General features: G+C 43.7%; 1 protein-coding gene across 1 annotated transcript; it reads right to left on the bottom strand.

Annotated features, from left to right (window-relative positions):
• Positions 1-6,209: 6,209 nt before the first annotated feature.
• Positions 6,210-20,107, bottom strand: LOC138199139 (desmoglein-2.1-like). Its single transcript, XM_069151088.1, has 14 exons — positions 20,102-20,107; positions 19,502-19,660; positions 19,266-19,407; positions 18,280-18,440; positions 16,762-16,896; positions 16,307-16,492; positions 12,158-12,359; positions 11,889-12,120; positions 11,639-11,781; positions 11,157-11,378; positions 9,668-9,910; positions 9,440-9,570; positions 9,029-9,331; positions 6,210-8,718 (listed from the first exon to the last, which is right to left on the bottom strand). Exons 1-14 carry the CDS (start codon positions 20,105-20,107, stop codon positions 7,618-7,620), a joined length of 3,366 nt encoding a protein of 1,121 aa, XP_069007189.1. The 3' UTR covers positions 6,210-7,617.

Consider the following 20,107-nt stretch of genomic DNA (forward strand, 5'->3'; position numbering starts at 1 on the left):
CTTCAACAGCTTCAACCTCTGTACTTTAAAAGACAGTGACCATTATCCCTTCACCATAAACACCTCATGCCACATCCCTCAATGACTTTAGATTCATAGGTCTTACACCTTCACTCAGTATATGTATGGAGAGTCTAGTGCAGGGGTCTCAAACTCGCGGCCCGCGGGCCAATTGTGGCCCACGAGACGATATTTTGTGGCCCCCACCTTAATATGAAAGTTTAATGTTAGTGCGGCCCGCGAGTTTTCTATGAATGACACTTTCCAGTGTTGTGTGCGGAGCTGAACGAACCGACCAATCACGGTGGGTATACGGCTCTCGGGGGCGGGACATCGACCGGGCTCGATGCAATCAGAGCAACATTTCTCAATGAGTGAAAGTGACAGCAGCGTTGCCATGGAGAGTTTTCTTCCGGGCCTGGCTGGCTGCCTCGTTTCTATCAGGCAAACGTGGACATCCGTCCCAGCGCGCTGCGTTCACAACACTTCAAAAACAAGTTGTTTAAGTTGCTGCCCAGCGGGACATTATACGTATATATGTCTCTCTCTGACAAAATAAATCAAAGTGATGCGTACGCGGCGAGATAAAAGAAAGAAATAATGTAGTCTAACGTGGTCTGCAGTCACATACCGACACCTGTCCGTCGGCAATAACAGTCCCCGATAACCCGGACCAATTATAGGGTCGCACCGTTATTTGGGGGTCATTATTTTGTTATTTGCATTGCCTCACACGATGAACACTACATCTATTTCTAGATGATGTCATAAACACGGCTAAACACGACAGTGACACCAAGTGGAATTAAAATATATCCCACAGCCCCAAACATGTCTTTTTCAAAGCCTGCAGTGAAGAGAAAGGTTGGTGATGAGCACAGACAATCCCAGGGAAAGTGGGAGATGCAATATCTCTTTGTTGAGCACAGGGGCACCCCGACGTGTCTTATTTACACAGAGAAAGTTGGGGTGCACGAGGAATACAATTTGAAACGTCATTACACAACTAGACATGCTGAGGAGTATGTAAAATACCAGGGAGATGAGAGAGGAAGCGCTGCCAGGTCTCCAGCAGCAAGGAGTAGGCAAGAGAAGCCATGTTCAGAAGAACAGTTCATGTTCTTCAATGTTCCATTCATGTTCAGGACAATTCATGTTCAGAAGAACCCATTGAGGTTAAAGAACTGTTAATAAAGACGTTTAAATCTGAATACAGCAGATATAGAAGACTGAAGAAACCACATAGTTGCTGACGAGAGAAATCTAATTATTATTATTTTATTTATTACTGATTTATTTACTTATTTACTTATTAATTCTTAATTTGTTTATTTATTTTTTCATCTTATTTTGTGTTAAAAAAATAAAAAATAAAGACATTTGAGAAGATTGGAATTTTTTTTTAACAAAGCTTTTCTTGTGGAATACCCGATGCGGCCCAGCCTCACCCAGACTCTGCCTCCAGCGGCCCCCAAGTAAATTAAGTTTGAGACCCCTGCTCTAGTGTGTAAAGAACTGTCATCTCAAACAGCTGAGTTCATGGGCCCCATGCAGTTATCTCTCTTGAATAAAGTTTCTTGGATGAACTGCCATCTAAGCAAAGCTAACACTTGTGTGTATTCTTTGTCTTCTTTGCCTTCCACAGCGTCCAGCCGCACCTCCTCTTAAAGCGCTTCCGTGACCCGATCAGCAGCAGCCTGGCCTCTGGGTTGGGGAGTTTCTGGGAGAACGTTCTCAGTGTGTGTGCATCAAAAACACCCTTTTTGTCTTGTTCTGAATACATGCAGTCCTCAGAGATGTGTACTATCTTGCCTGCAGTTCTCAATATAATCAAATGAATGTAGTTCAACAGAAGTGACCTCTGCCTTATTAAATATGCAGATGACATGGTCCTGGTCTCCTGCCAGACTTTGGACAGCGCCGCCTACTGGCAGTACACCAGAAACCTCTCCTCCAGGTTTGACAGGAGCTTTTTAGATCTTAATGTAACCAAGACCCATGAGCCGGCAGCTATGACGTCTGACCTCCTGTGTATAAAGTCTGCATGCTCCCTACCTCCTTTGTCAGATTGTCGTCATTGTTACCGCCAAGCTGGTTGTCTCTGCGCTCCATCCTGAGTCGAGTAGGTTTTATGTTTGACCTCTTTTCCTCCTTCTGGACTTTGTTTTTCCCCCTTCTGGACTTTGTTTTTCCCAACTGTTGCCTGTAAATATGTGAAAATAGTAAAGGAATGGTAAGTACTTGTATAGGGCTTTATCACCTTTTGGTCGCAAAGCTCTTTAACATGGTTTTCCCATTCACCCACTAATGAGATAGATCACCATGCAAGGTGCTGCCATCAGGAGAACATTCACATACTGATGGTTCACCATCGGGAGCAACTTAGGGTTCAGTGTCTTGCTCTAGGACACTTAGGCATGTGGACAGAAGGAGCTGGGGATTGAACCACCAACCGTCTGATTAGTGTGCAACCCACTCTACCGTCTGAGCCACAGCCTCCCTGAATCAAACTTCACATTTTGTTGTGCATTTGAGTCCAAACCCCCGAATCTGTGACACCTGAAGTTGAATGTAAATAACACTATATGAGCCTCTCATGATTTTGGTGATTTGTAAAATTGTTTTTTCTGGGATCTCAACTATGAGGTTACGTTTTTAAGATTTAAGTATACAAATAATATAAAAAAAAGTGATGGAATTAATTATTCATGTGAAAGGCTACAGACATACACAGTTTCTGTTTGTATTTACAGTTTATACATGTGATCACGACATCACAATTATAAGCAAATTGTTCATCTTCAGTGTAACCGTGTTCAGGTGGTAAATAAGGAACAACTGGGGCTGTTGAATAATTGATGAACACAAGTGGAGCATGTTGGGTCTGGTTCCGTATATATAAGGCCAGTTACCCGATCCAAACTTTGTGGGTTTTGTGAGGAGAAGGTTGATGCGTAAAAGAAACCGCTCGGAACACAGACGTTATTAAATGTGCTAAAGAAGCCAGCATAAATTTTGCAGTTCGACTGCCTATTTTTGCTGATATGTAACGGCCTGTAATTATTTGTCAGTATTAACATGCTTAATTTTGAATTTAATCTGTTCATTTGACCATTTAGATTGCAGCGTGTCCACAGTGTCAGAGTTAGCAGGCAAATATTAAAGAGAAAAAGGACTACAATCCAATAGAAGTAAAAGTAAATCATGGAATACTCTTGTGATCTTTCACACACATAAACTGCTGTATTAAACCTGTCCTTTTTAATTTTTAGGGAATGGAACCTCTGGAACTTGTTGGCATGGACTTTGTGGGAAAGTATATTTGTGTAATGGTTGATTATTTCACCAAATCTGCAGAGGGTTACCCACTGAAGAGCAAAACAGCAGATGAGGTCACCAATTATATTCTTGATTTCTTTTACAAATTTGATGCACCTAAAAAGCTGCTAACAGACCAGGGCTCTGCATTCTTTAACAAGGTACAGTAGTGATACAGATGGAGTCCTAAATATGTAAGTGCAGCTGTGCTGATTTATGTATTGTTTGTCACACAAAACCTTTCAAGGTGAACTATGGCTTGAGTGAGAAGCTGGGGATTGATGGGAGCCTGTGTTCCCCCTACCATCCACAGACTAATGGTCCTGTAGAAAACATAAATGGTACAATTCAAAGATATATTTGTTAGCAACTTGAATGAAAAGAATTGTTGAAAATGGGCTGCATTGATCGGCTTATCCTACTTGCTCACGTCTGTTCTTTAATTTTTTTTATCCTAAGATCCCGAAACAAACTGGTCTCGGATCATCCTAAAACTATGGACAAATATCTACAGGTCACTATGTTTGCCCTCCGGACAAAAAAGCAGCTGATCACCAAATACAGTCCCTATTTCCTCATGTTTGGAAGTGAGACGAGGTATCCCCCCAAAGTACTACAGGAGTACAAGGTAAAAGGCTTTAATATTCATTCAACATAAAACATGTTGTACACAATAACTATTTAGCTTGCAGAACAAATTTAGCTGGGAAAGGAAATCCAGTATGCTGTGCACCAGGATGGGGGTAGCCAGGTTGAGGCTTGAAATTGACGAGTGGGTAAGAAGGTGAACTTTACGAAGGATCAATGTTCATCTGGAAGACTGGAAAGCCCCTTGTAGGGGTTACCTCAACATCACTGGGGGAACTGTTGCACTCATTCACATAATTTAATCGTAAATGTGTTTTAATGCTACAAACTTAGGTTAGGTTAGGTTAGGTTAGGTAGTTACTTTGTTAATCCCCGAGGGGAAATTTTTTTCACGACAGCAGCATACAGAAGCAATAGATAGTAATAGAACAATAGAAAAACAATAAAATAGCACACCTTACACGCCTGCCTTACATATTTTAACATGAGTCTAGTTTAGGCAAGGCAAGTTTATTTGTAGAGCACATTTCAACAACAAGGCAATTCAAAGTGCTTCACATAAAACCATTAAAACAATCAAAACATCAGGGAAAAGAAAGGAAAAAAAACAATTAAGAACAGTGATTAAAACATTACGCAAGCTAAAAATAGAATCCAATTTACAGTGCAGTTGAAAACATCCTCGACTCTGGTTGAGTGAAAGGCAGCAAACAGAAAAGTCTCCAGTCTTGATTTAAAGTATCTGAGAGTCTCAGCAGACCTGCAGCTTTCTGGGAGTTTGTTCCAGATATGTGGCGCATAGAAACTGAATGCTGCTTCTCCATGTTTCTGACTCTGGGAACAGAAAGGAGACCAGCAGACGACCTGAGGGGTCGGGAGGGTTCATAAGGTACCAGTAGATCAGAAATTTATTTTGGCCATAGACCAACAAAGGAACTTTGTCAAATTGGTGCCTTCAAATTTATTTTAACCTGAGTGGGCATTGAGTTCTTCATTATTCGTTTTTTGATGGCATTTTGGGAATACTGGGCTTCAAAGTTGAAAGCATTCTAAAGTATTAATTTAATATATCTATATGATATCGTCCTTCACGGGCCTTTTATAGAAGCATCGACTTCTTGTATGCAATTTTACTATCTGTCATTTATTTGCCTGGCTTCTTATAACCATGATGCAAGTCACTCAGAGACCACCAGGGGCCCAGCACTCCAGCTCAGCGTCGGTCCACGGAGACCACCAGGGGCCCAGCACTCCAGCTCAGCGTCGGTCCACGGAGACCACCAGGGGCCCAGCACTCCAGCTCAGCGTCGGTCCACGGAGACCACCAGGGGCCCAGCACTCCAGCTCAGCGTCGGTCCTCGGAGACCACCAGGGGCCCAGCACTCCAGCTCAGCGTCGGTCCTCGGAGACCACCAGGGGCCCAGCACTCCAGCTCAGCGTCGGTCCTCGGAGACCACCAGGGGCCCAGCACTCCAGCTCAGCGTCGGTCCTCGGAGACCACCTGCCTGCCTGTATGTCACGACCCCGCCCAGATCCGAGCTACTTATGTTCCATAAGCTACATGTATGGAACATGGGGACGCTCACACCACCTCGTTTGGACCAGTCTGCCTCAGCTCCGGTCACCGGTCTGTTCCTGCTCTGGCCTCACTCTCCACCTCCGGACTCTGTCTGAGTACCTGCCCCGCCCCTGGGAGAAGCCCGGGTCGATAGTGACTGTTTATTGGCTTTCAGCCCTTCTGGACTTGGTCCTATGCTCACGCATGATTCCCTGGAATGTTTCCCCTGTTCTGTGTTTCAATAAAATACTCTTTATATCAAGTCAACTGCTGTGTTTTCTGCATTTGGGTGTTCTCTCACCACCTCATAATGTGTTTGTGTTTTTGGTTCTTAGAGCATTCATGAAAGAGAAAGGGCTCAATATATTAATGTGGAAGGGTGACACAGTGGCTAATCCACACCAAAGTTATGAATTGATTGTTTTCATTCTATAACAGTATGCAAAAAGGCCAGAAACTGTTATTTTCTTCCCTTAGGTGAAAGGAATGTGTCCAATACGCGTTGAGACTTCTCAGGGACTCTGGTAGGTAACGCAACAGCACTATGAAAGACTTCAGTGAGAATCTGTGATTTATTTTCCTGTTATCTCTTGTAAGCTACAAATATCCTCATAAATCTAGTTCTCTTTCAAATAATTGTCAAGTATTTTGACAGACGACCTGACAAACCTCTGCTTCCATTGTGAGGAGGCTAATGTGGAGAGTAAACAACCTGGGTTTGTATTGTATTCAATGTTAATATATGTTTACATTGCAGCAAATTTTTTATTTTCTTTCTCCACAGATATCAGGTGATAGTTGTGACGGGTGGTTCCACCATGAATGCGTTGGCCAGCAGTGGAAGAAATTTCATTGTGAAGCCTGCTGAAACATCAAAGATAATAAACAATGTTAATGTTTGTGCTAATAGCATGTTGAGACGATCATAGCGACCATAAGTCGGCTTGAAATAGTTCGGACTGCACATTGGAACCAACAAGGAAAAATAGTTTATCGACACTGGACAAAAAGGATAAAGACCTCGGGAGCTCAGTGGACCCAGGAAAACAACATGGAGTTGCTGATCTCATCCTGACATTTCGAATCATTGATACCCAGGACTGAGGTGACAGGCTGACTGGAAGATACAAATTTGGATGGACTCTGGAACAGGACATTTCTGGAAGGTCTGGACTGGAGCAGGACCCCAGCAGGTGGTGTAAGATGCTGTAACGGGACAGAATGAGTGTCCTGATCAGTGGACGGAGATTGATCCAAGTCACTGAGTACCTTAATTCTGATTGCCGTATTACGTAAACACTGAAAATCACAGCTTCCAGTTCAGCAACTTTCTATTAGCTGAAGGCATCCAGAGCAGTCCAGAAGAAAGGTAAGTGGGGGCATCAACTTAGGCTAACTTAATCACCAGGCTGAAAAACAAACCAAGGCTAAGTGAGCTACAATAGAGGTAGTCCAGTCTTATCCCCCCCAAAAAGGGTGTGATTGGTAAAATTCTTGCATTAAAATTAACCACACAAATAAAATTAGTTAGAATAAAAATACCACACCAGAAAGTTTTGTTAAAATCTGTTTAAAGTCAGTTTTTAGTAAAATATTTTGCAAGGCTTAGAACCGGTCTTCCAAAAAGAGGAAGTGGTCTGAAAACTTTCTGAATCCATAGATATAAAAACAAAAACCTTCACCCCAATCCAATACATCCAATTCAACACACAGGCAGTGTTTAAAACAACAAGCGATACCACAATACAATAAAACAAAAACCAGCTTAAAAAAACAACCTGAAGATGAAACAGAAGTAAATCATAACATCGCTACTGAACATGATGAAGGGTGTACATGAAGAAGAGAAGGCAAAGCTAAGTTACTTAAGTCAACTTGGATCAAGCGGGGAGGTGGGGGGGGGGGGTTATCATTTACAATCTTTATTATTTATAGAGACCATTTACCTGCAATGTTTCCTCTGTTTTTGGTGCTACACCACTTGCATTTTCAAATCTATAGGAGGTATTATTGGGAACCTGCATTCTCTTCATGAGCTGTATTACATTACTTGAGTCCCAGAAGTGTCCCATCACCACAAGGAACAGCACAACAAAAAAAATTGTCTTTATGGCATTTGGAGAAGGTTTACCGCTGTCCAGACAGTCTCTTATTCAGTGTATTTCTCTTGTCTCCTCTATCACCACCTTGCGCTGGATGGGGGTTGTGCTCACTGTGCTGGTTGAGGAGCGCAACCTGCTGCTGCTAGAGCCAGTGGATGGGCTTCTCTTGCTGCTGAGGACACTTTGAAAGCCAGACACCTCACTCTTCGGGGACAGACCTCTTGCGTCCTGAACCAGCTGCCCTACGCTGCCTGTTGTCTCTCCGACCACCATGACTCTCTGAGATCCTGAAAGCCCTCCTGACTGTAGAGTACCTCCCTGAACAAGGCAGGTCTGGCTTCCATTTAGCATTTTCATTGACCCTGCAGGGACCCTACCCTCAACAACCATCATAGGCTGGGAGCCAGAGAGTCTTCCGGACTGGATCAGATTGGTAGAACTCCCGTGGACCCCACTCCTCTCCAGCAGCACCATGCCAGGAACCTGGGATTGTCCACCAGACATCAGTGTCTGCCCCTGAACGATTAATGCTTGGGAAGGTCTAGCCTGGGTGTCATTAACCAGTACCATGCCTGGAAGGTTGGTGACTGGTGCCTCGGCCAGCAGCATAGTGTTTTGAACCTGTGGCTGGACTACATAGTGCATTGGCTGTAACACAGGGGTGGTGGTGTAGTAGACAGGTTGCTGCTGCTGCTGCTGCTGGAAAAAGAGCATCTGGCCTTGATTTGCCATCCCTGTGTTCACTGTGGTCATCCCTTCCCTCATCGTGGCCACGTTTTCCTTCACCATTTGAGAATGCTTAGTTGTCTCCTTGACAACAGTCTGCTCAGCTTTAGGGATGGGTGGTTGCAGCTTGGCTGGAGGGGGTAGGTTTTGGGCAGTCACCAAACTTGATACGGAGGACTGAGTGTTGATAGAAGCTCTTGGAAGCATAGGAAAGACTTCTTTAACTTCAGTTGGGATCTTCTTGCCTCCGCACACCTCAGCAAGAGTCTTGAATTTCAGTCCAAGGTCATCGAGGAACTGCAGGTCATTGTCAGACTCCAGAAGGCTGCAGCAACCGACTGAGCCGGCAGCGGAGCCCTGGCCCTCATAGTCATACACCAACAGACCATCCTTCACTCCAAGGTTGTCATCTTCACTGCTCAGCTTCTGTTGATAAAGAAATGAAAATATTTACCAGGTTAGCTTTTCCAGGACTCTGTCTTATGCATCTACAAAGCAAGTTGTGTATTTATCTTGAAATAAACACATCAGTATCACCAAAATCTCAAAAAATAAATAAGTGCAAAGATTGTTATCTTTGAATTTAACAACAACGGTGCAAAAAAAGGACATGTCCATTAACACACATCACATAACTTTGCTTTGTGAGCCCTTTATAAAAGGTATTTAGAATTAATACCAAAGTCAGACTTTGCTCACAGTTGTTGAGCCTCTAACTGGTTGGCTGGTTCCTCACCTGATCGTAGTACTGTCCCAGGATGTGATCTGGCAGAGCTATGCCACCATCAATTCCTCCAGCTCCTGATTCTCTGCCCTCAGACTCATAGTAGAAGCCACTGCCCTCCTCCTGGTTCATCCCCCACATTCCTTCTCCGTAGGCGCTTGAAAAACGTTCTTGAAAGGCAACCCCATTCATCCCATTCATAGAAGGGATGGACTGTTGCAACTCCACAGGTGCCATTAATGAGCCTTTTTGACCTGCGCCCATGTATATAATATCTTCATCCATTTGTGATGGCATATTCAATAGTGGCACCTCCTGTAAGAGGCAGGGGAACCAAATGTTAGTGTATTGTGGTCAAAATGGCCACTTTAAAGCACAGACACTGTATGCCAATATTGCTGCACTCAACAGTGCGGTTCTCACCGTGTTCTCTCCCTGTCGCTCCGTATGGTAGTTAATGAGGTGTGACTTGGTATCAAAAGGCATCTCAGTAAAGAGGTCTGGAAAACCTGCAGCATCACCACATTGACAGCGGAGCAGCAGCAGAGGAATGACTAAAAAAATAACAGAGTTTTAGTCCAACTTAAAGGCTGCCAAAGTGTGGTGTGCAGCAGCTGTGATCCTCCAAAGGAGGCATCACGTCACACTTACGTAGTAACAGCAGCAGGCCCAGTAGTAGCAGTCCGATGCCTGCGGGTCCTAACACTGCTTTGTTGTCGGTTTGACTATTGGCTTCTTGTTTTCCACAAACCACTCCATCCTCACAGGTACAAACTTGGATCTTCATTTTCTGTGGTTCTGGACAGGCCTCTCCCTGCTGGTCCTTCACCACAAATTCTACCTTGTACAAACCAGGCCACACAGATTCCTGAGCCCTCAAGGTCACGGCAGTGTCTGTCAGGAACAAGACAAACAGGAAAAGTTCAGAAAAACCAAAGGCATTGTGCTACAATAAACAATGGTTTGGATAAAAGACTTGACTTTTGTTGCATGTCACTACCTGTTCCTTAGTGTCTCAAGAATAAAACTGTTGGTACTTTTGTGTCTTTTTTATTCAAGTATAAAATAGATGTGAGTTCATATTGACCTTGACCTCTGACCTTTGTTTACCAAATTCTAATCATTTAATTCTTGAGTCCAAGTGAATGTGTGTGAAATGTGATGAAATTCCATGAAAGCGTTCCTAAAATATCATGTTCACCAGGCCTCTGACATTTGACCACCAACGTCTAATCACCTTGGCGTCAAGACCAGGTGAACCTTTGTTCCAAGACATTGTCCAGATATCATGCTCACAGGGATAAGTCAACGTGAGCTGACAGTGACCTTGACTCTTGACCTTCAAAATTGTATGAGTTCATCCTTGAGCCCAATTAAATGTTTTTTTTTCCACATTTGAAGAGGTTTCCTCTAGGTGTTCCTGAGATCTCGTGTTCACGGTGGGAAATGGATGTGAACTCACAGTGACCTTGCCCTTTGACTTTTGACCAATAAAATCGTATCGATTGATCCACAAGTCAATGTTTGGACAGATAGATAGATAGATTGGGGCAGTGGGGCTCAGATAGGGAAGTGGAATTCCCACTAATTGAAGAGTTGGCGGTTCGACCCCCAACTCCTTCCTGTCCACATGCCAAAGTGTCCTTGGGAAAGACATTGAACCCCGAGTTGCTCCCGATGGTGGACCATTGGTGTGTGACTGTATTTTGGAGCTGCAGGTATTTCCCCCTTTATATCGAGCTGTTCTTTTCTCTCTTTGTTCTCCCCTCACACCAACAGGTACATGCAGATGGCAAAAGGAGTTTTTCTTCCAGCTACTGCTCATATGGAAATTTAATTATTGGATTCCTCTCTATCATGTTGAAAAATTATTTTGTAAAGATCTTTTTATGTTAAGTGCTTTGAAATGACTTGTGTTGTGATTTGATGCTATATAAATAATAGGAATTGATTGAAGTTATATGATTGTAGCCTAATGGATGTGAGGTAAGATGTCTGACTGGTTGTCATAATAAAAGTAATGGGATTATGCCAAGGCACATGGCCTGGCATGAGGGAGGCATCTGGGAAGAGAGTTTCTGTTGTCAATCCCTGTCTACTATTAAAACGTAGCTAGTCGTGGCAATGGTATTTTACTCACCATTGAGATGCTCGACTTTCCATTTTCCCTCAGTGCGTTCTGGAATGATCTCAAATTCAAAAGGAGCTCCGTTGGGGTATGCATCCTCATCGATGGCGTTTACAATAACGGCATTCGCAGAGGTACACATAGTGTGTATATTACTGGTCAGAACGGGACACTGGTCATTGAAATCTTCCACCTGGATTGCGATAGTGCCGGTGGCTGTTTTAGCAGGCATGTCTGTGATGGAAAAACAGATATAAACATATCATTCAGCATTTTCCTTTTCTTTTCTCTCTTCAGACACAAGTTCAGGGACAAACACTTCATTACCCCTGCTGATAGTCAGCTGTTAGAGCTGTTCATAATGTCATATCATATTGTTTCATAAAGAGTCTAGTGGCAGAGCTAACACTTGATGCTTGATGCGCTGGACCTTTCAGTTTCACGCTACTTTCAGTTAGTGTACAGCTCTCAGGTATAAAACATCTTAAGTGTACCTTCTGAAATGCAGAGCACTTCAGCAAAATATGTCCCATTGACCAGGGCTGGAGATTCTCTATCAGGCAACTTGGTCAGTTTGATCTCAGCTGTCTTTGGGTCGATGGTCAGCCAGTTGTCAGGGTCTGAGCCTTTGACATAGCTACAGCAGAAATATGATCAATCAGTTATTATTGTTGTGCAGATAAAGGGAAGCTGACATTGACGATTTATCTGTAGCGGCCTTCATGTGTTTGTGTTTGCACTGACCTGACATTCTCAGCTGGTTTTCCAGTGTCTCCATCTATTGCAGTGTAGCGGGCGATAACCTCATTCAAGTCGGTGTTACCTCCCTCTGTGACGGGAATAGCTTTGACTTTGGGATCAAAACGTGGCCCCTCAGGCTGATTCTTCACGTTGATTTTGATGGGATAGGATTTAAATGGTTTTCCTTTTGATGGTCGTCCAGACCCAGCTCCTCCAGCCGCTCCACTTCCACCAGCTGGTCCACTCCCGCCGCCACCACCCCCCTCCCCCACCACCTCCTCCCCCAGCGCTCCCACCCCCCTCCCCTCCCGCTCCACCTCCATCTCCTCCACCTGCTCCATCTCCTCCACCCCCACCTCCTCCTCCCCCTCCATCTCCTCCACCTGCTCCTGTACCAGATCCATCAAATGGTGGCGCCTTGTTCTTCACAACTAGTCCAAGTTCAAGGTTCTTCACATCCTCATAATCCACAGCCTGTTAAATGGCAAAGAAGCACAAAGAACATAGATTATGTGGAAATGAAATTTTTGTCATGGTTAATAGTTTCTTGCAAGGCCTACTTTGCTAGGATCTGTGACAGCAGGCCCAAGCACCCGGTGACAGAGATGACACTAATAAAGCCTGGTGTGGCTCAGATACCAGATGTACCATGGTGGCTGCTGTATAATGTGCCCTCCACTTGAAAGACTACAACTAAAGATCACATGCATTCCAATTGGTCCCAGGCAGAGGTAGCGGCTTACAGTAATGAACCTCGCTACAAAAGCTGTCTCTGTGGATGTGAAACATAAGCTTTGTCGTGGCCACAAAGCTGCAGCTGGTACGGGACACAGAGCAGTAGCGACTACTTAGTAGGGCTGATAGTTTGGCTAATCTCTATGGATGACAAACTTTGGCGCCTAACTTCTGGTTAAGGCCTGGACTCTGGCTTTTGTTGGAGTTGCCCCAGGTTAGAAGGTTCAGGGGTTTCTCACAAGCCCTCAGATGAGTGTTGCTGTAATGGAGTTTTCCCGAGAACAAGATAATGTGTATGCAGCCTTCTTGGAGTCTGGATATCGGATTCTGGAGATGGTGCCACTTGGGAATTGTGCTAGTGGTACTGGCTGATTTGGAGGACTGGCCTCCAAACATGAGTGGTATCTTGTTCCTGTCATTGTTATCTATAACAAACAACTTTTGAGCTTTAAGTGGTTTACTCTTGGTACCATAAAACATTGGGCAAAATCTTGATAATCAAAATTGTAATCATTTCATCAAACCTGCAGTTGTAGTTTCAGTAAATAACTAATTGTAGTCTTGACATTCCAGTAAACACAGCATGAGAAGTTTTCTTTCCAATCTTTCCAGTTTAGAAAGGCATACAGTGGTGTATATAAGGTCTAGCAATTCACATTGCATGTCAGGGATGAAGTGTATAATAAAGTGTTCGAATGGGAAGGGGTTGAATCATTTGTGATTTCACGTTACATGTGATGTATATTGTGAACTCCACTAAATCTTCATCATCAAGGAACCACCCTTGATGATGAAGGTTCTATGGTGTGTTTAAGACTGAGCTTACATAGTTTGGGGATCATTCAAGATAACTGTTTTATATAAGATAAGCTCTTAGTTAAACCAAGTTGCTTTTGGAGACAATGCCCTCAACAACGCAGCCCCCACATACACTGAGACACAAAAGCCCATCCATTGAGGTGGCGTTTCTAGGAGAAGCAATTCACGACACTCTGATGAAAGGCAACTGATGGCGCTGCATCACCTCGCCTGGATAAGGGAAAACAGAGCACCTACTTGGAGCACGACCTTGAAGTTAAGCTTACAGGCAAGCATTTGGTGACGGTTGACACCGCTCAAAGAAGTGACATGAGGCTGCCAGCCTATGGGCCCAGCACCTGCATTGATAGGCATTGTTGTGGAGTGCACAGCAAGCTGGGCAGTGGGCTTGGCCATGGGCCTATGAATGCCAATTCCCTTGTGACAGTGACCAGCCACAGACCAGGGATGTCACCACTTTGGTGGGGAAAAAGCTGGACTTGGTGCAGGAGGTGGAACAGTAGTAACTAGATACTATTGGGCTCACTTCCACGCACAGCTCTGACTTAGTGTTCCAGGGTGAGAGGTGACGGGCAGGTATGAAAATGTCTAATATTAGTGATACATTTTGTGGGGATCGCTTCTAATCTATGGCTGTATGTCATTGACATTCAGGTAAAGAGAGGAGCTGAGGTGTCAACTTATCAGCATCTGGTGGTGAGCTGGATCAGATGGCAGGGGAGGCGGCTGGACAGACCTCATAAAATCCCAGTAAGTCAGAGTGTGAGTTAGGAACATCTGGCACAGGCCCCAGTCTGGGAGGTCTTTAACTCCCACCTCTGGAAAACCTTCTCATGCATCCTGGGGAAGGTTGGTGGCAAGGAATTCAAGTGGGCCATGTTCAAGGGCTCCATTGTGGATGCAGCTGGCAAGAGTTGAGGTGGGAAGGTCATCATTGCCTGTTGTGGCAGCAAACTGAGAACCCACGTGTGGACACTATTGGTGGTGGAACTTTTGAGTTTGGCTGGCCCAGGGATCTTCTCAAGCAGCAGAAAGGTACCGGGAGCGACAAAGGCTGAAGCTGTAGTTACTGCAAATGCTAAAACTTGGGTGTGGAAAGAGTTTGGGAAAAAACATGCATAATGACTTTTAGCTTCTCTGAAGGAAGTTCTATCAAATGAGCTGACGTCTCAGGGAAGGGACGGCAGGGCTTACCCCAGGTGGGTTTTTAGTAAGGGAGGAGAACTGTTGACTTCAACTGAGGATATCAACAGCGGTGGAAGGAGCACTTTGAGGAACTCCTGGACCTGACCAACATGTCCTCTGGAGAAAAGGCAAAGTCTGTGGACTCATTGAAAGGCTTACTTGTATATCTGGCAGGCGTCTCTGAGGTTAGGGAGATCCAAAAGTGGCACGGCACCAAGAGGAGATTAGAATAGCCTGAGATGGTGAAGACTTTGGACAGGTCAAGTCAGCCCAACAATATTCAATGTCACCCGGAGGCTCAGTACAGTGCCTTTGGACCAGCAGACCATCATGGTGGTTCCCCTTATTTAAAAAAGGGACTCGAGAAGGGTTGCTATCATTATTCGGGCGTCTCACTTCTCAGCATCCTGGAAAAAGGTTATGCTACGGTGCTGGAAATGAAGCTGCAACCTCAGATTCAAGAGGACCAATGTGGATTCCATGCTGGCTGTGGAATAGTGAACCAACTCTTTTCCCTTGCAAAGTTACTTGGGGGTTCATTGGAGTTTCTCATCCAGTATACATGTGCTATGTGGACTTGTGGAAGGCCTACAACCTTGTGGGATCTCGTGGGAAGCACTGTTGCAATATGGGGTTTTAAAGTCAAAGGATGAGGACGAGAATGTATGGTTTGTGTGGTATTGGGAATCTCAGGATCGCTTCTCTGCTTTTTGCAGATGATGTGGTGCCGTTGGCTTCATCAGGTTGTAACCAACAGCATAGCCCCGGACAGTTTGCTGCACAGTATAATGTGTCTGGGATTAGAGTCAGCACTTCCAAGTCAGAAGACATGATTCTTGGTTAGAAAAATGATGGATGGCACCCTTTAGGTTGGGACAGAGTTCTGACCCCAAGTGGAGGAGTTCATCCCGAGGCATTATTTACAAATGAGGGTAAGTTAGAGCAGGAGATGGACTCCTGGATTGGTGCAAAATCAGCAATAACCTTGCCATGCTTGGAGTTTAGGGTCTTGTCCAAGGATGCTTTGGCATTTGGACAGGAGAGCCTAGTGATTAAACCGCCAATCGTATGATAAGGGGGCAGCCTTCACCGTAATCTCCGAGCCACAGTGGGCCCTACCACCACAGACAGGTAGTAACTGAGAGAATTAGATTGTGAATAAAAGTAGCTTTTATTGAATTTTGAGTTGAGTTATGAGTTTCCTCCCCATGGTGGCCGGGCTCAGCTTTAGAGACAGGGTATGGAGCCCCATGACATTTGGAGGGAGCTTGGGGGCGGTAAAAAGAAATAGATTTTTAATTGCCAAATGAATTCATCTTTAAACTCTGCATTCAGCTCTTTGTCTTTCCCCACACCCACTAATCTTGATTAAATTAAACATGAATTCATCACTGCATAAATATGAAACGCATATTACAAGACAGAGCAGGACCAGAGCTTTCTAATGATGTCTGTCACATATAAGGTTTCCCCTTCAAAATAATCTGAAAGTATTATCAAATCAAATAATAGAAGATTTGGATAGCCTAAAGTGTTCAGAACAAAAAACAAAATATAGCATGAATGGTTAGCCCCTTGATGACCAGGATATGAGTTAAAAGGAAAAGGTATTCAAATTGTATAATTTCCCACAAAAGATGGAAAAACAGCAAATTTCTCTGAAATAATTAAAACTGCAGTACCTTGTCGAGCATTAAGATGCCCTCGTTGGTGAGGGGGTCTGTTTTAATGCTGAAATATCCGGCCTCATTGCCTTTGACAATATCATACACAGCTTCCCAGTTGTCCGTGCCATGCATGTCCAGGTCCTCTGATTTGATTCTCATCACCTCCACCCCATATGTGTTCTCGTCAATGCTTCCCTCATACTGCAAATAAAACATTAGGAAATGAAAGTAAGCGGGCTCATTTCCGTAATATTTATTTTAATTACACATTTGTTTGTGACTTAGATTTGTTACGTGATATCAACATATTAACATGTCCATATATTCTTTTCCATCAAACCTAAAAAATAGAAACCATGCAATCTAACACCCACCGCCTACCCCTCCACCCCCCATGGTAAGTTTTCCTACTTTCCTACTATGAGAATGTATAAAATGCTGATATAGAAGAGTGTGAGAAAGAAAGCTACCTCGTCCTTCTCCAGAGTGGGAACATTGTCATTCACATCACGGACATTGATGATAACCGTGCCGATTCCCGTGTTTCCCGTTGGTAGTCCATCTAAGTCTTGGCCTTTCACTGTCAAAATGTACTGATCTTTTTTCTGAAATAAAAAAATCAAGAAGTCTTTTAATTATTTGCAGAATAAATGACTTGCAACGATTGTACCACACATTTTCTGTGATGAACCTAATGCAAAATTTGATATTCTGAAAACTAAACATTAAACTATAATTCATTTCATAAAGTTGACTGAGTAGTTGTACCCAGGAGAGTAGCAATGCTCTAGTTTGCTATCATTTCCAGAAATCAGAGGATTCATAGCCAACGAACTTGTTCATGTCTGTCTCTCAAAATTGATTGAGTGCGGACAGACAATATCTACAGGATATTTTGGTCAAATTGCCAGTTACCATGAACAGAATTTATAGTAGCTTTAAGCCCTTAAGCCCTGGGCAAATGTCTGCCTGAAATGACTCCCAAACTCAGTCAGTTAGAGCCCCACAACTGGAAAGACAAAATTAAGAGCCTTGAGTTCTACGATACTCAAGATAATTTTTGAATATAATCAACTTAAAGTATGAACCCGGGTTCATGTTTTTTCATGGCCCTTCTCCGGAGCAAGCTGCTCGGACAGAGTGGTTGGCTGATCGCCATCGCACCTGCTTACGGCCTGCAGACCTTCTTATGCGTTTTAAGTCCTGAAAGCTGGCGCCCTGTTTTGTTGCTTTCTCCATGGTCATCAACCAAGTGGCAGTCAGACTCAAACTTCCCAACTCCCTGTGGATATACTCCACCTTTCATATTTCTAGGACCAAGCCTTCCAAGACTAGTGCCCTGGTTTCCTCTTCCAGACACCCTCCAGCCCGACGGATCATTGATGGTAAGCACGTCCTTACTATCAGGACGTTGTTGGCTGTCCATCACCAGGGATGAGACTGTGCTGTACCTCATGAACTGGTAGGGTTATGGTCCTCCATCTCAATCTTGTGTTCAGACCAAGCAAAGCGAATTTTCACCTGATGTTAGTCTTTTACGGCTATAGAGTTAGTCAGTCAAATGTTCCTAGGTTAACAAGTTTCAAGGATGAGGCATGCACCTCTCCTTATCCGGAAATTTTAAATATTCTGAAGGACCACTTGTTAAGAGGAGGACATCAGAATTGGAATGGCTACACACCTTTACAGTTGTCAGCCTATCTCTCCTCGATTGAAGTTTGTCAAAGATGGATGTGTTGCCACCCGAGGGGGTCTCGTTTTACTTTTTCACTCCAAAATGACGAGTTCTATCACAAAAAGTACAAAAATGGAAAGAAGTAAATAGGTACGAGGAAGGACTCCACCCCGCCATCATCACCTTTTCAACACCTGCTTGACTGGAAATGATTGAATTAACTGTCATTGATCATCTGAAAGAGTGAAGAGTTTCACTTTATGGTGTCGACCATAACTGTTAAAAACCAAGGAGCTGCTGGTGTGGTTCATACCTCTCTGTCCAGGATGGGCCTTTTGACGTAGATGGTCCCATTCGTGTTTATGGTGAATATGTCATCAGGTGGTTTCTGGTCTATGAGGGTATAGGCGATCTTAGAATTGATGTTCCCTGGTTCATCAGCATCAGTTGCCACAACAGTCATGACTGAAGTCCCTGTAAAACCAGTATTAAGTGACAGTAGTATAAGGTAATGTTATCAGCAGGACGTTTTTTTGTTGTTGTTCCAAGAATGTTCTTCCTCAAGGTAGAATATTATTCTCAAAAAACATTGTTGAAATATTTTGTGTAAACATTTCTAAACGTTCTTCCCTATCCATTGGATTTTGGCCAGACATCTTTATAATAATGTAGCTGTATGAGCTTACTAGCTGACGACACTAACATCTGTGGTGGTTTAAAACCGTGTATGTAAAAATAAACGTTTTATCACTGGGAATGCCGGGAAACTACCCACAGTCCCCTTTGGACTACTCCCCTGCCATTACCCAGCATGCCCCGATCCTTTGTAACCTACATGAATAAAGCAACCGACTTCACTGAGAGTTCCTTCAAACAGCACAGCCAACCAAACTTTTCCTGTATAAGCATTAGCTATAAATGGCCACTTGCTTAGTGTGTCTCAACTGATTATTATTGAACATCCTACTTCCTTCATCCTGATGTGTTTTGATGACAGGAAAACTGAATTTCTTTTCCTGGTTGATGTAAAACATGCACTAAAAGAAGCTGACACACATCACGGACAGTCCCAAAGTCAATAAGGCTGACCCTTAAACTGAATCGAACATGATCATTTTGTTTGCCTCATGCATTAGCACGAGGACAAACTTGCTTCCATGTGGCGTAATACACATTAGTGCCAATGTGTGTATTACACTGAGCTATAAGTTGGAGTGACACACCAAAAGACACGGCAATGTGCCAATAAAAGACGAGAAGAGGAACTTGAGGCTAAATGTAGAGTCATTGTACACCCACCTGCAGGACAGAGCTCATCCACCTCCCCGGGCTTGATGTCTTTAAACACTGGATGGTTGTCGTTCACGTCTACAATCTTGAATTTTACATTGATGTCTCCCTCTGCCAGAGAGTTATTGGAGAACATAGAAAAACCCACCAGCTGAAACAGAAAATTCACATGTTGTTGTCTCTTACAAACATAATAATGTCTCACAGCTATGGATAAATCCTATGAAGGGAAATAAATGACTTACATTGTACTCACTGATCTCCTCCCTGTCCAGCAACCTGGTCAAACAAATACTTCCATTTTGAGGGTGAACTGTAAACACGTGGAATGGATATTGGTTTGCCCCAATGCCTTTCAGGAAGTAACGAACATTTCCTTTGCCATTATCCTTATCTGTACGAACCTGAAATACAGGAAAACACAGTATAATTCACATTCATATCAGTAGAGCCGAGGAAAACAAAAGTAAAACATCTGCACCAGAAAAACAACTGGTTGAAAAGGCTGAAAATGATTTACTGTGTCATAAAAAGAGAAAAAAACAAATGTAGTCTCAGGACTGTCCCTCAGTATTGCTTGTCAGGCTGCTTGTGAAAACGTTGAGGTGGTGACCTTTAGTGGCGGATGGTGTCGTTTTTTGTTACAGATAGTCGACTGAATGTTCGTGACACACATGCCGTGTTTTCACAATGGTGTGGTGACTATTTCCTGAACTGATTTAAGTTCAATTCTGCTGGGGGAGGTCACATGATCCTTTCCCCTCTCTTTCATGGTCCGTGCATTTATATGACACCATTACAACTCATTAACTTTGTGTCTTATGTCGCTCCCTGTAACTTTCTACCGGCAT

Source organism: Embiotoca jacksoni, unplaced genomic scaffold, assembly GCF_022577435.1.
Source record: "Embiotoca jacksoni isolate LCO1_2020_lvr unplaced genomic scaffold, fEmbJac1.0.p SCAF_16, whole genome shotgun sequence".
NCBI classification, from domain to species: Eukaryota; Metazoa; Chordata; class Actinopteri; family Embiotocidae; genus Embiotoca; species Embiotoca jacksoni.

Coding starts and splice junctions, on each gene's coding strand:
- LOC138199139 (XM_069151088.1), bottom strand. Junction 16,897..18,279: donor GGCCCATCCTGGACAGAGAG/GTATGAACCACA, acceptor TTTTTATTTCAG/AAAAAAGATCAGTACATTTT. Junction 12,121..12,157: donor GAGCGCTGGGGGAGGAGGTG/GTGGGGGAGGGG, acceptor GGAGTGGACCAG/CTGGTGGAAGTGGAGCGGCT.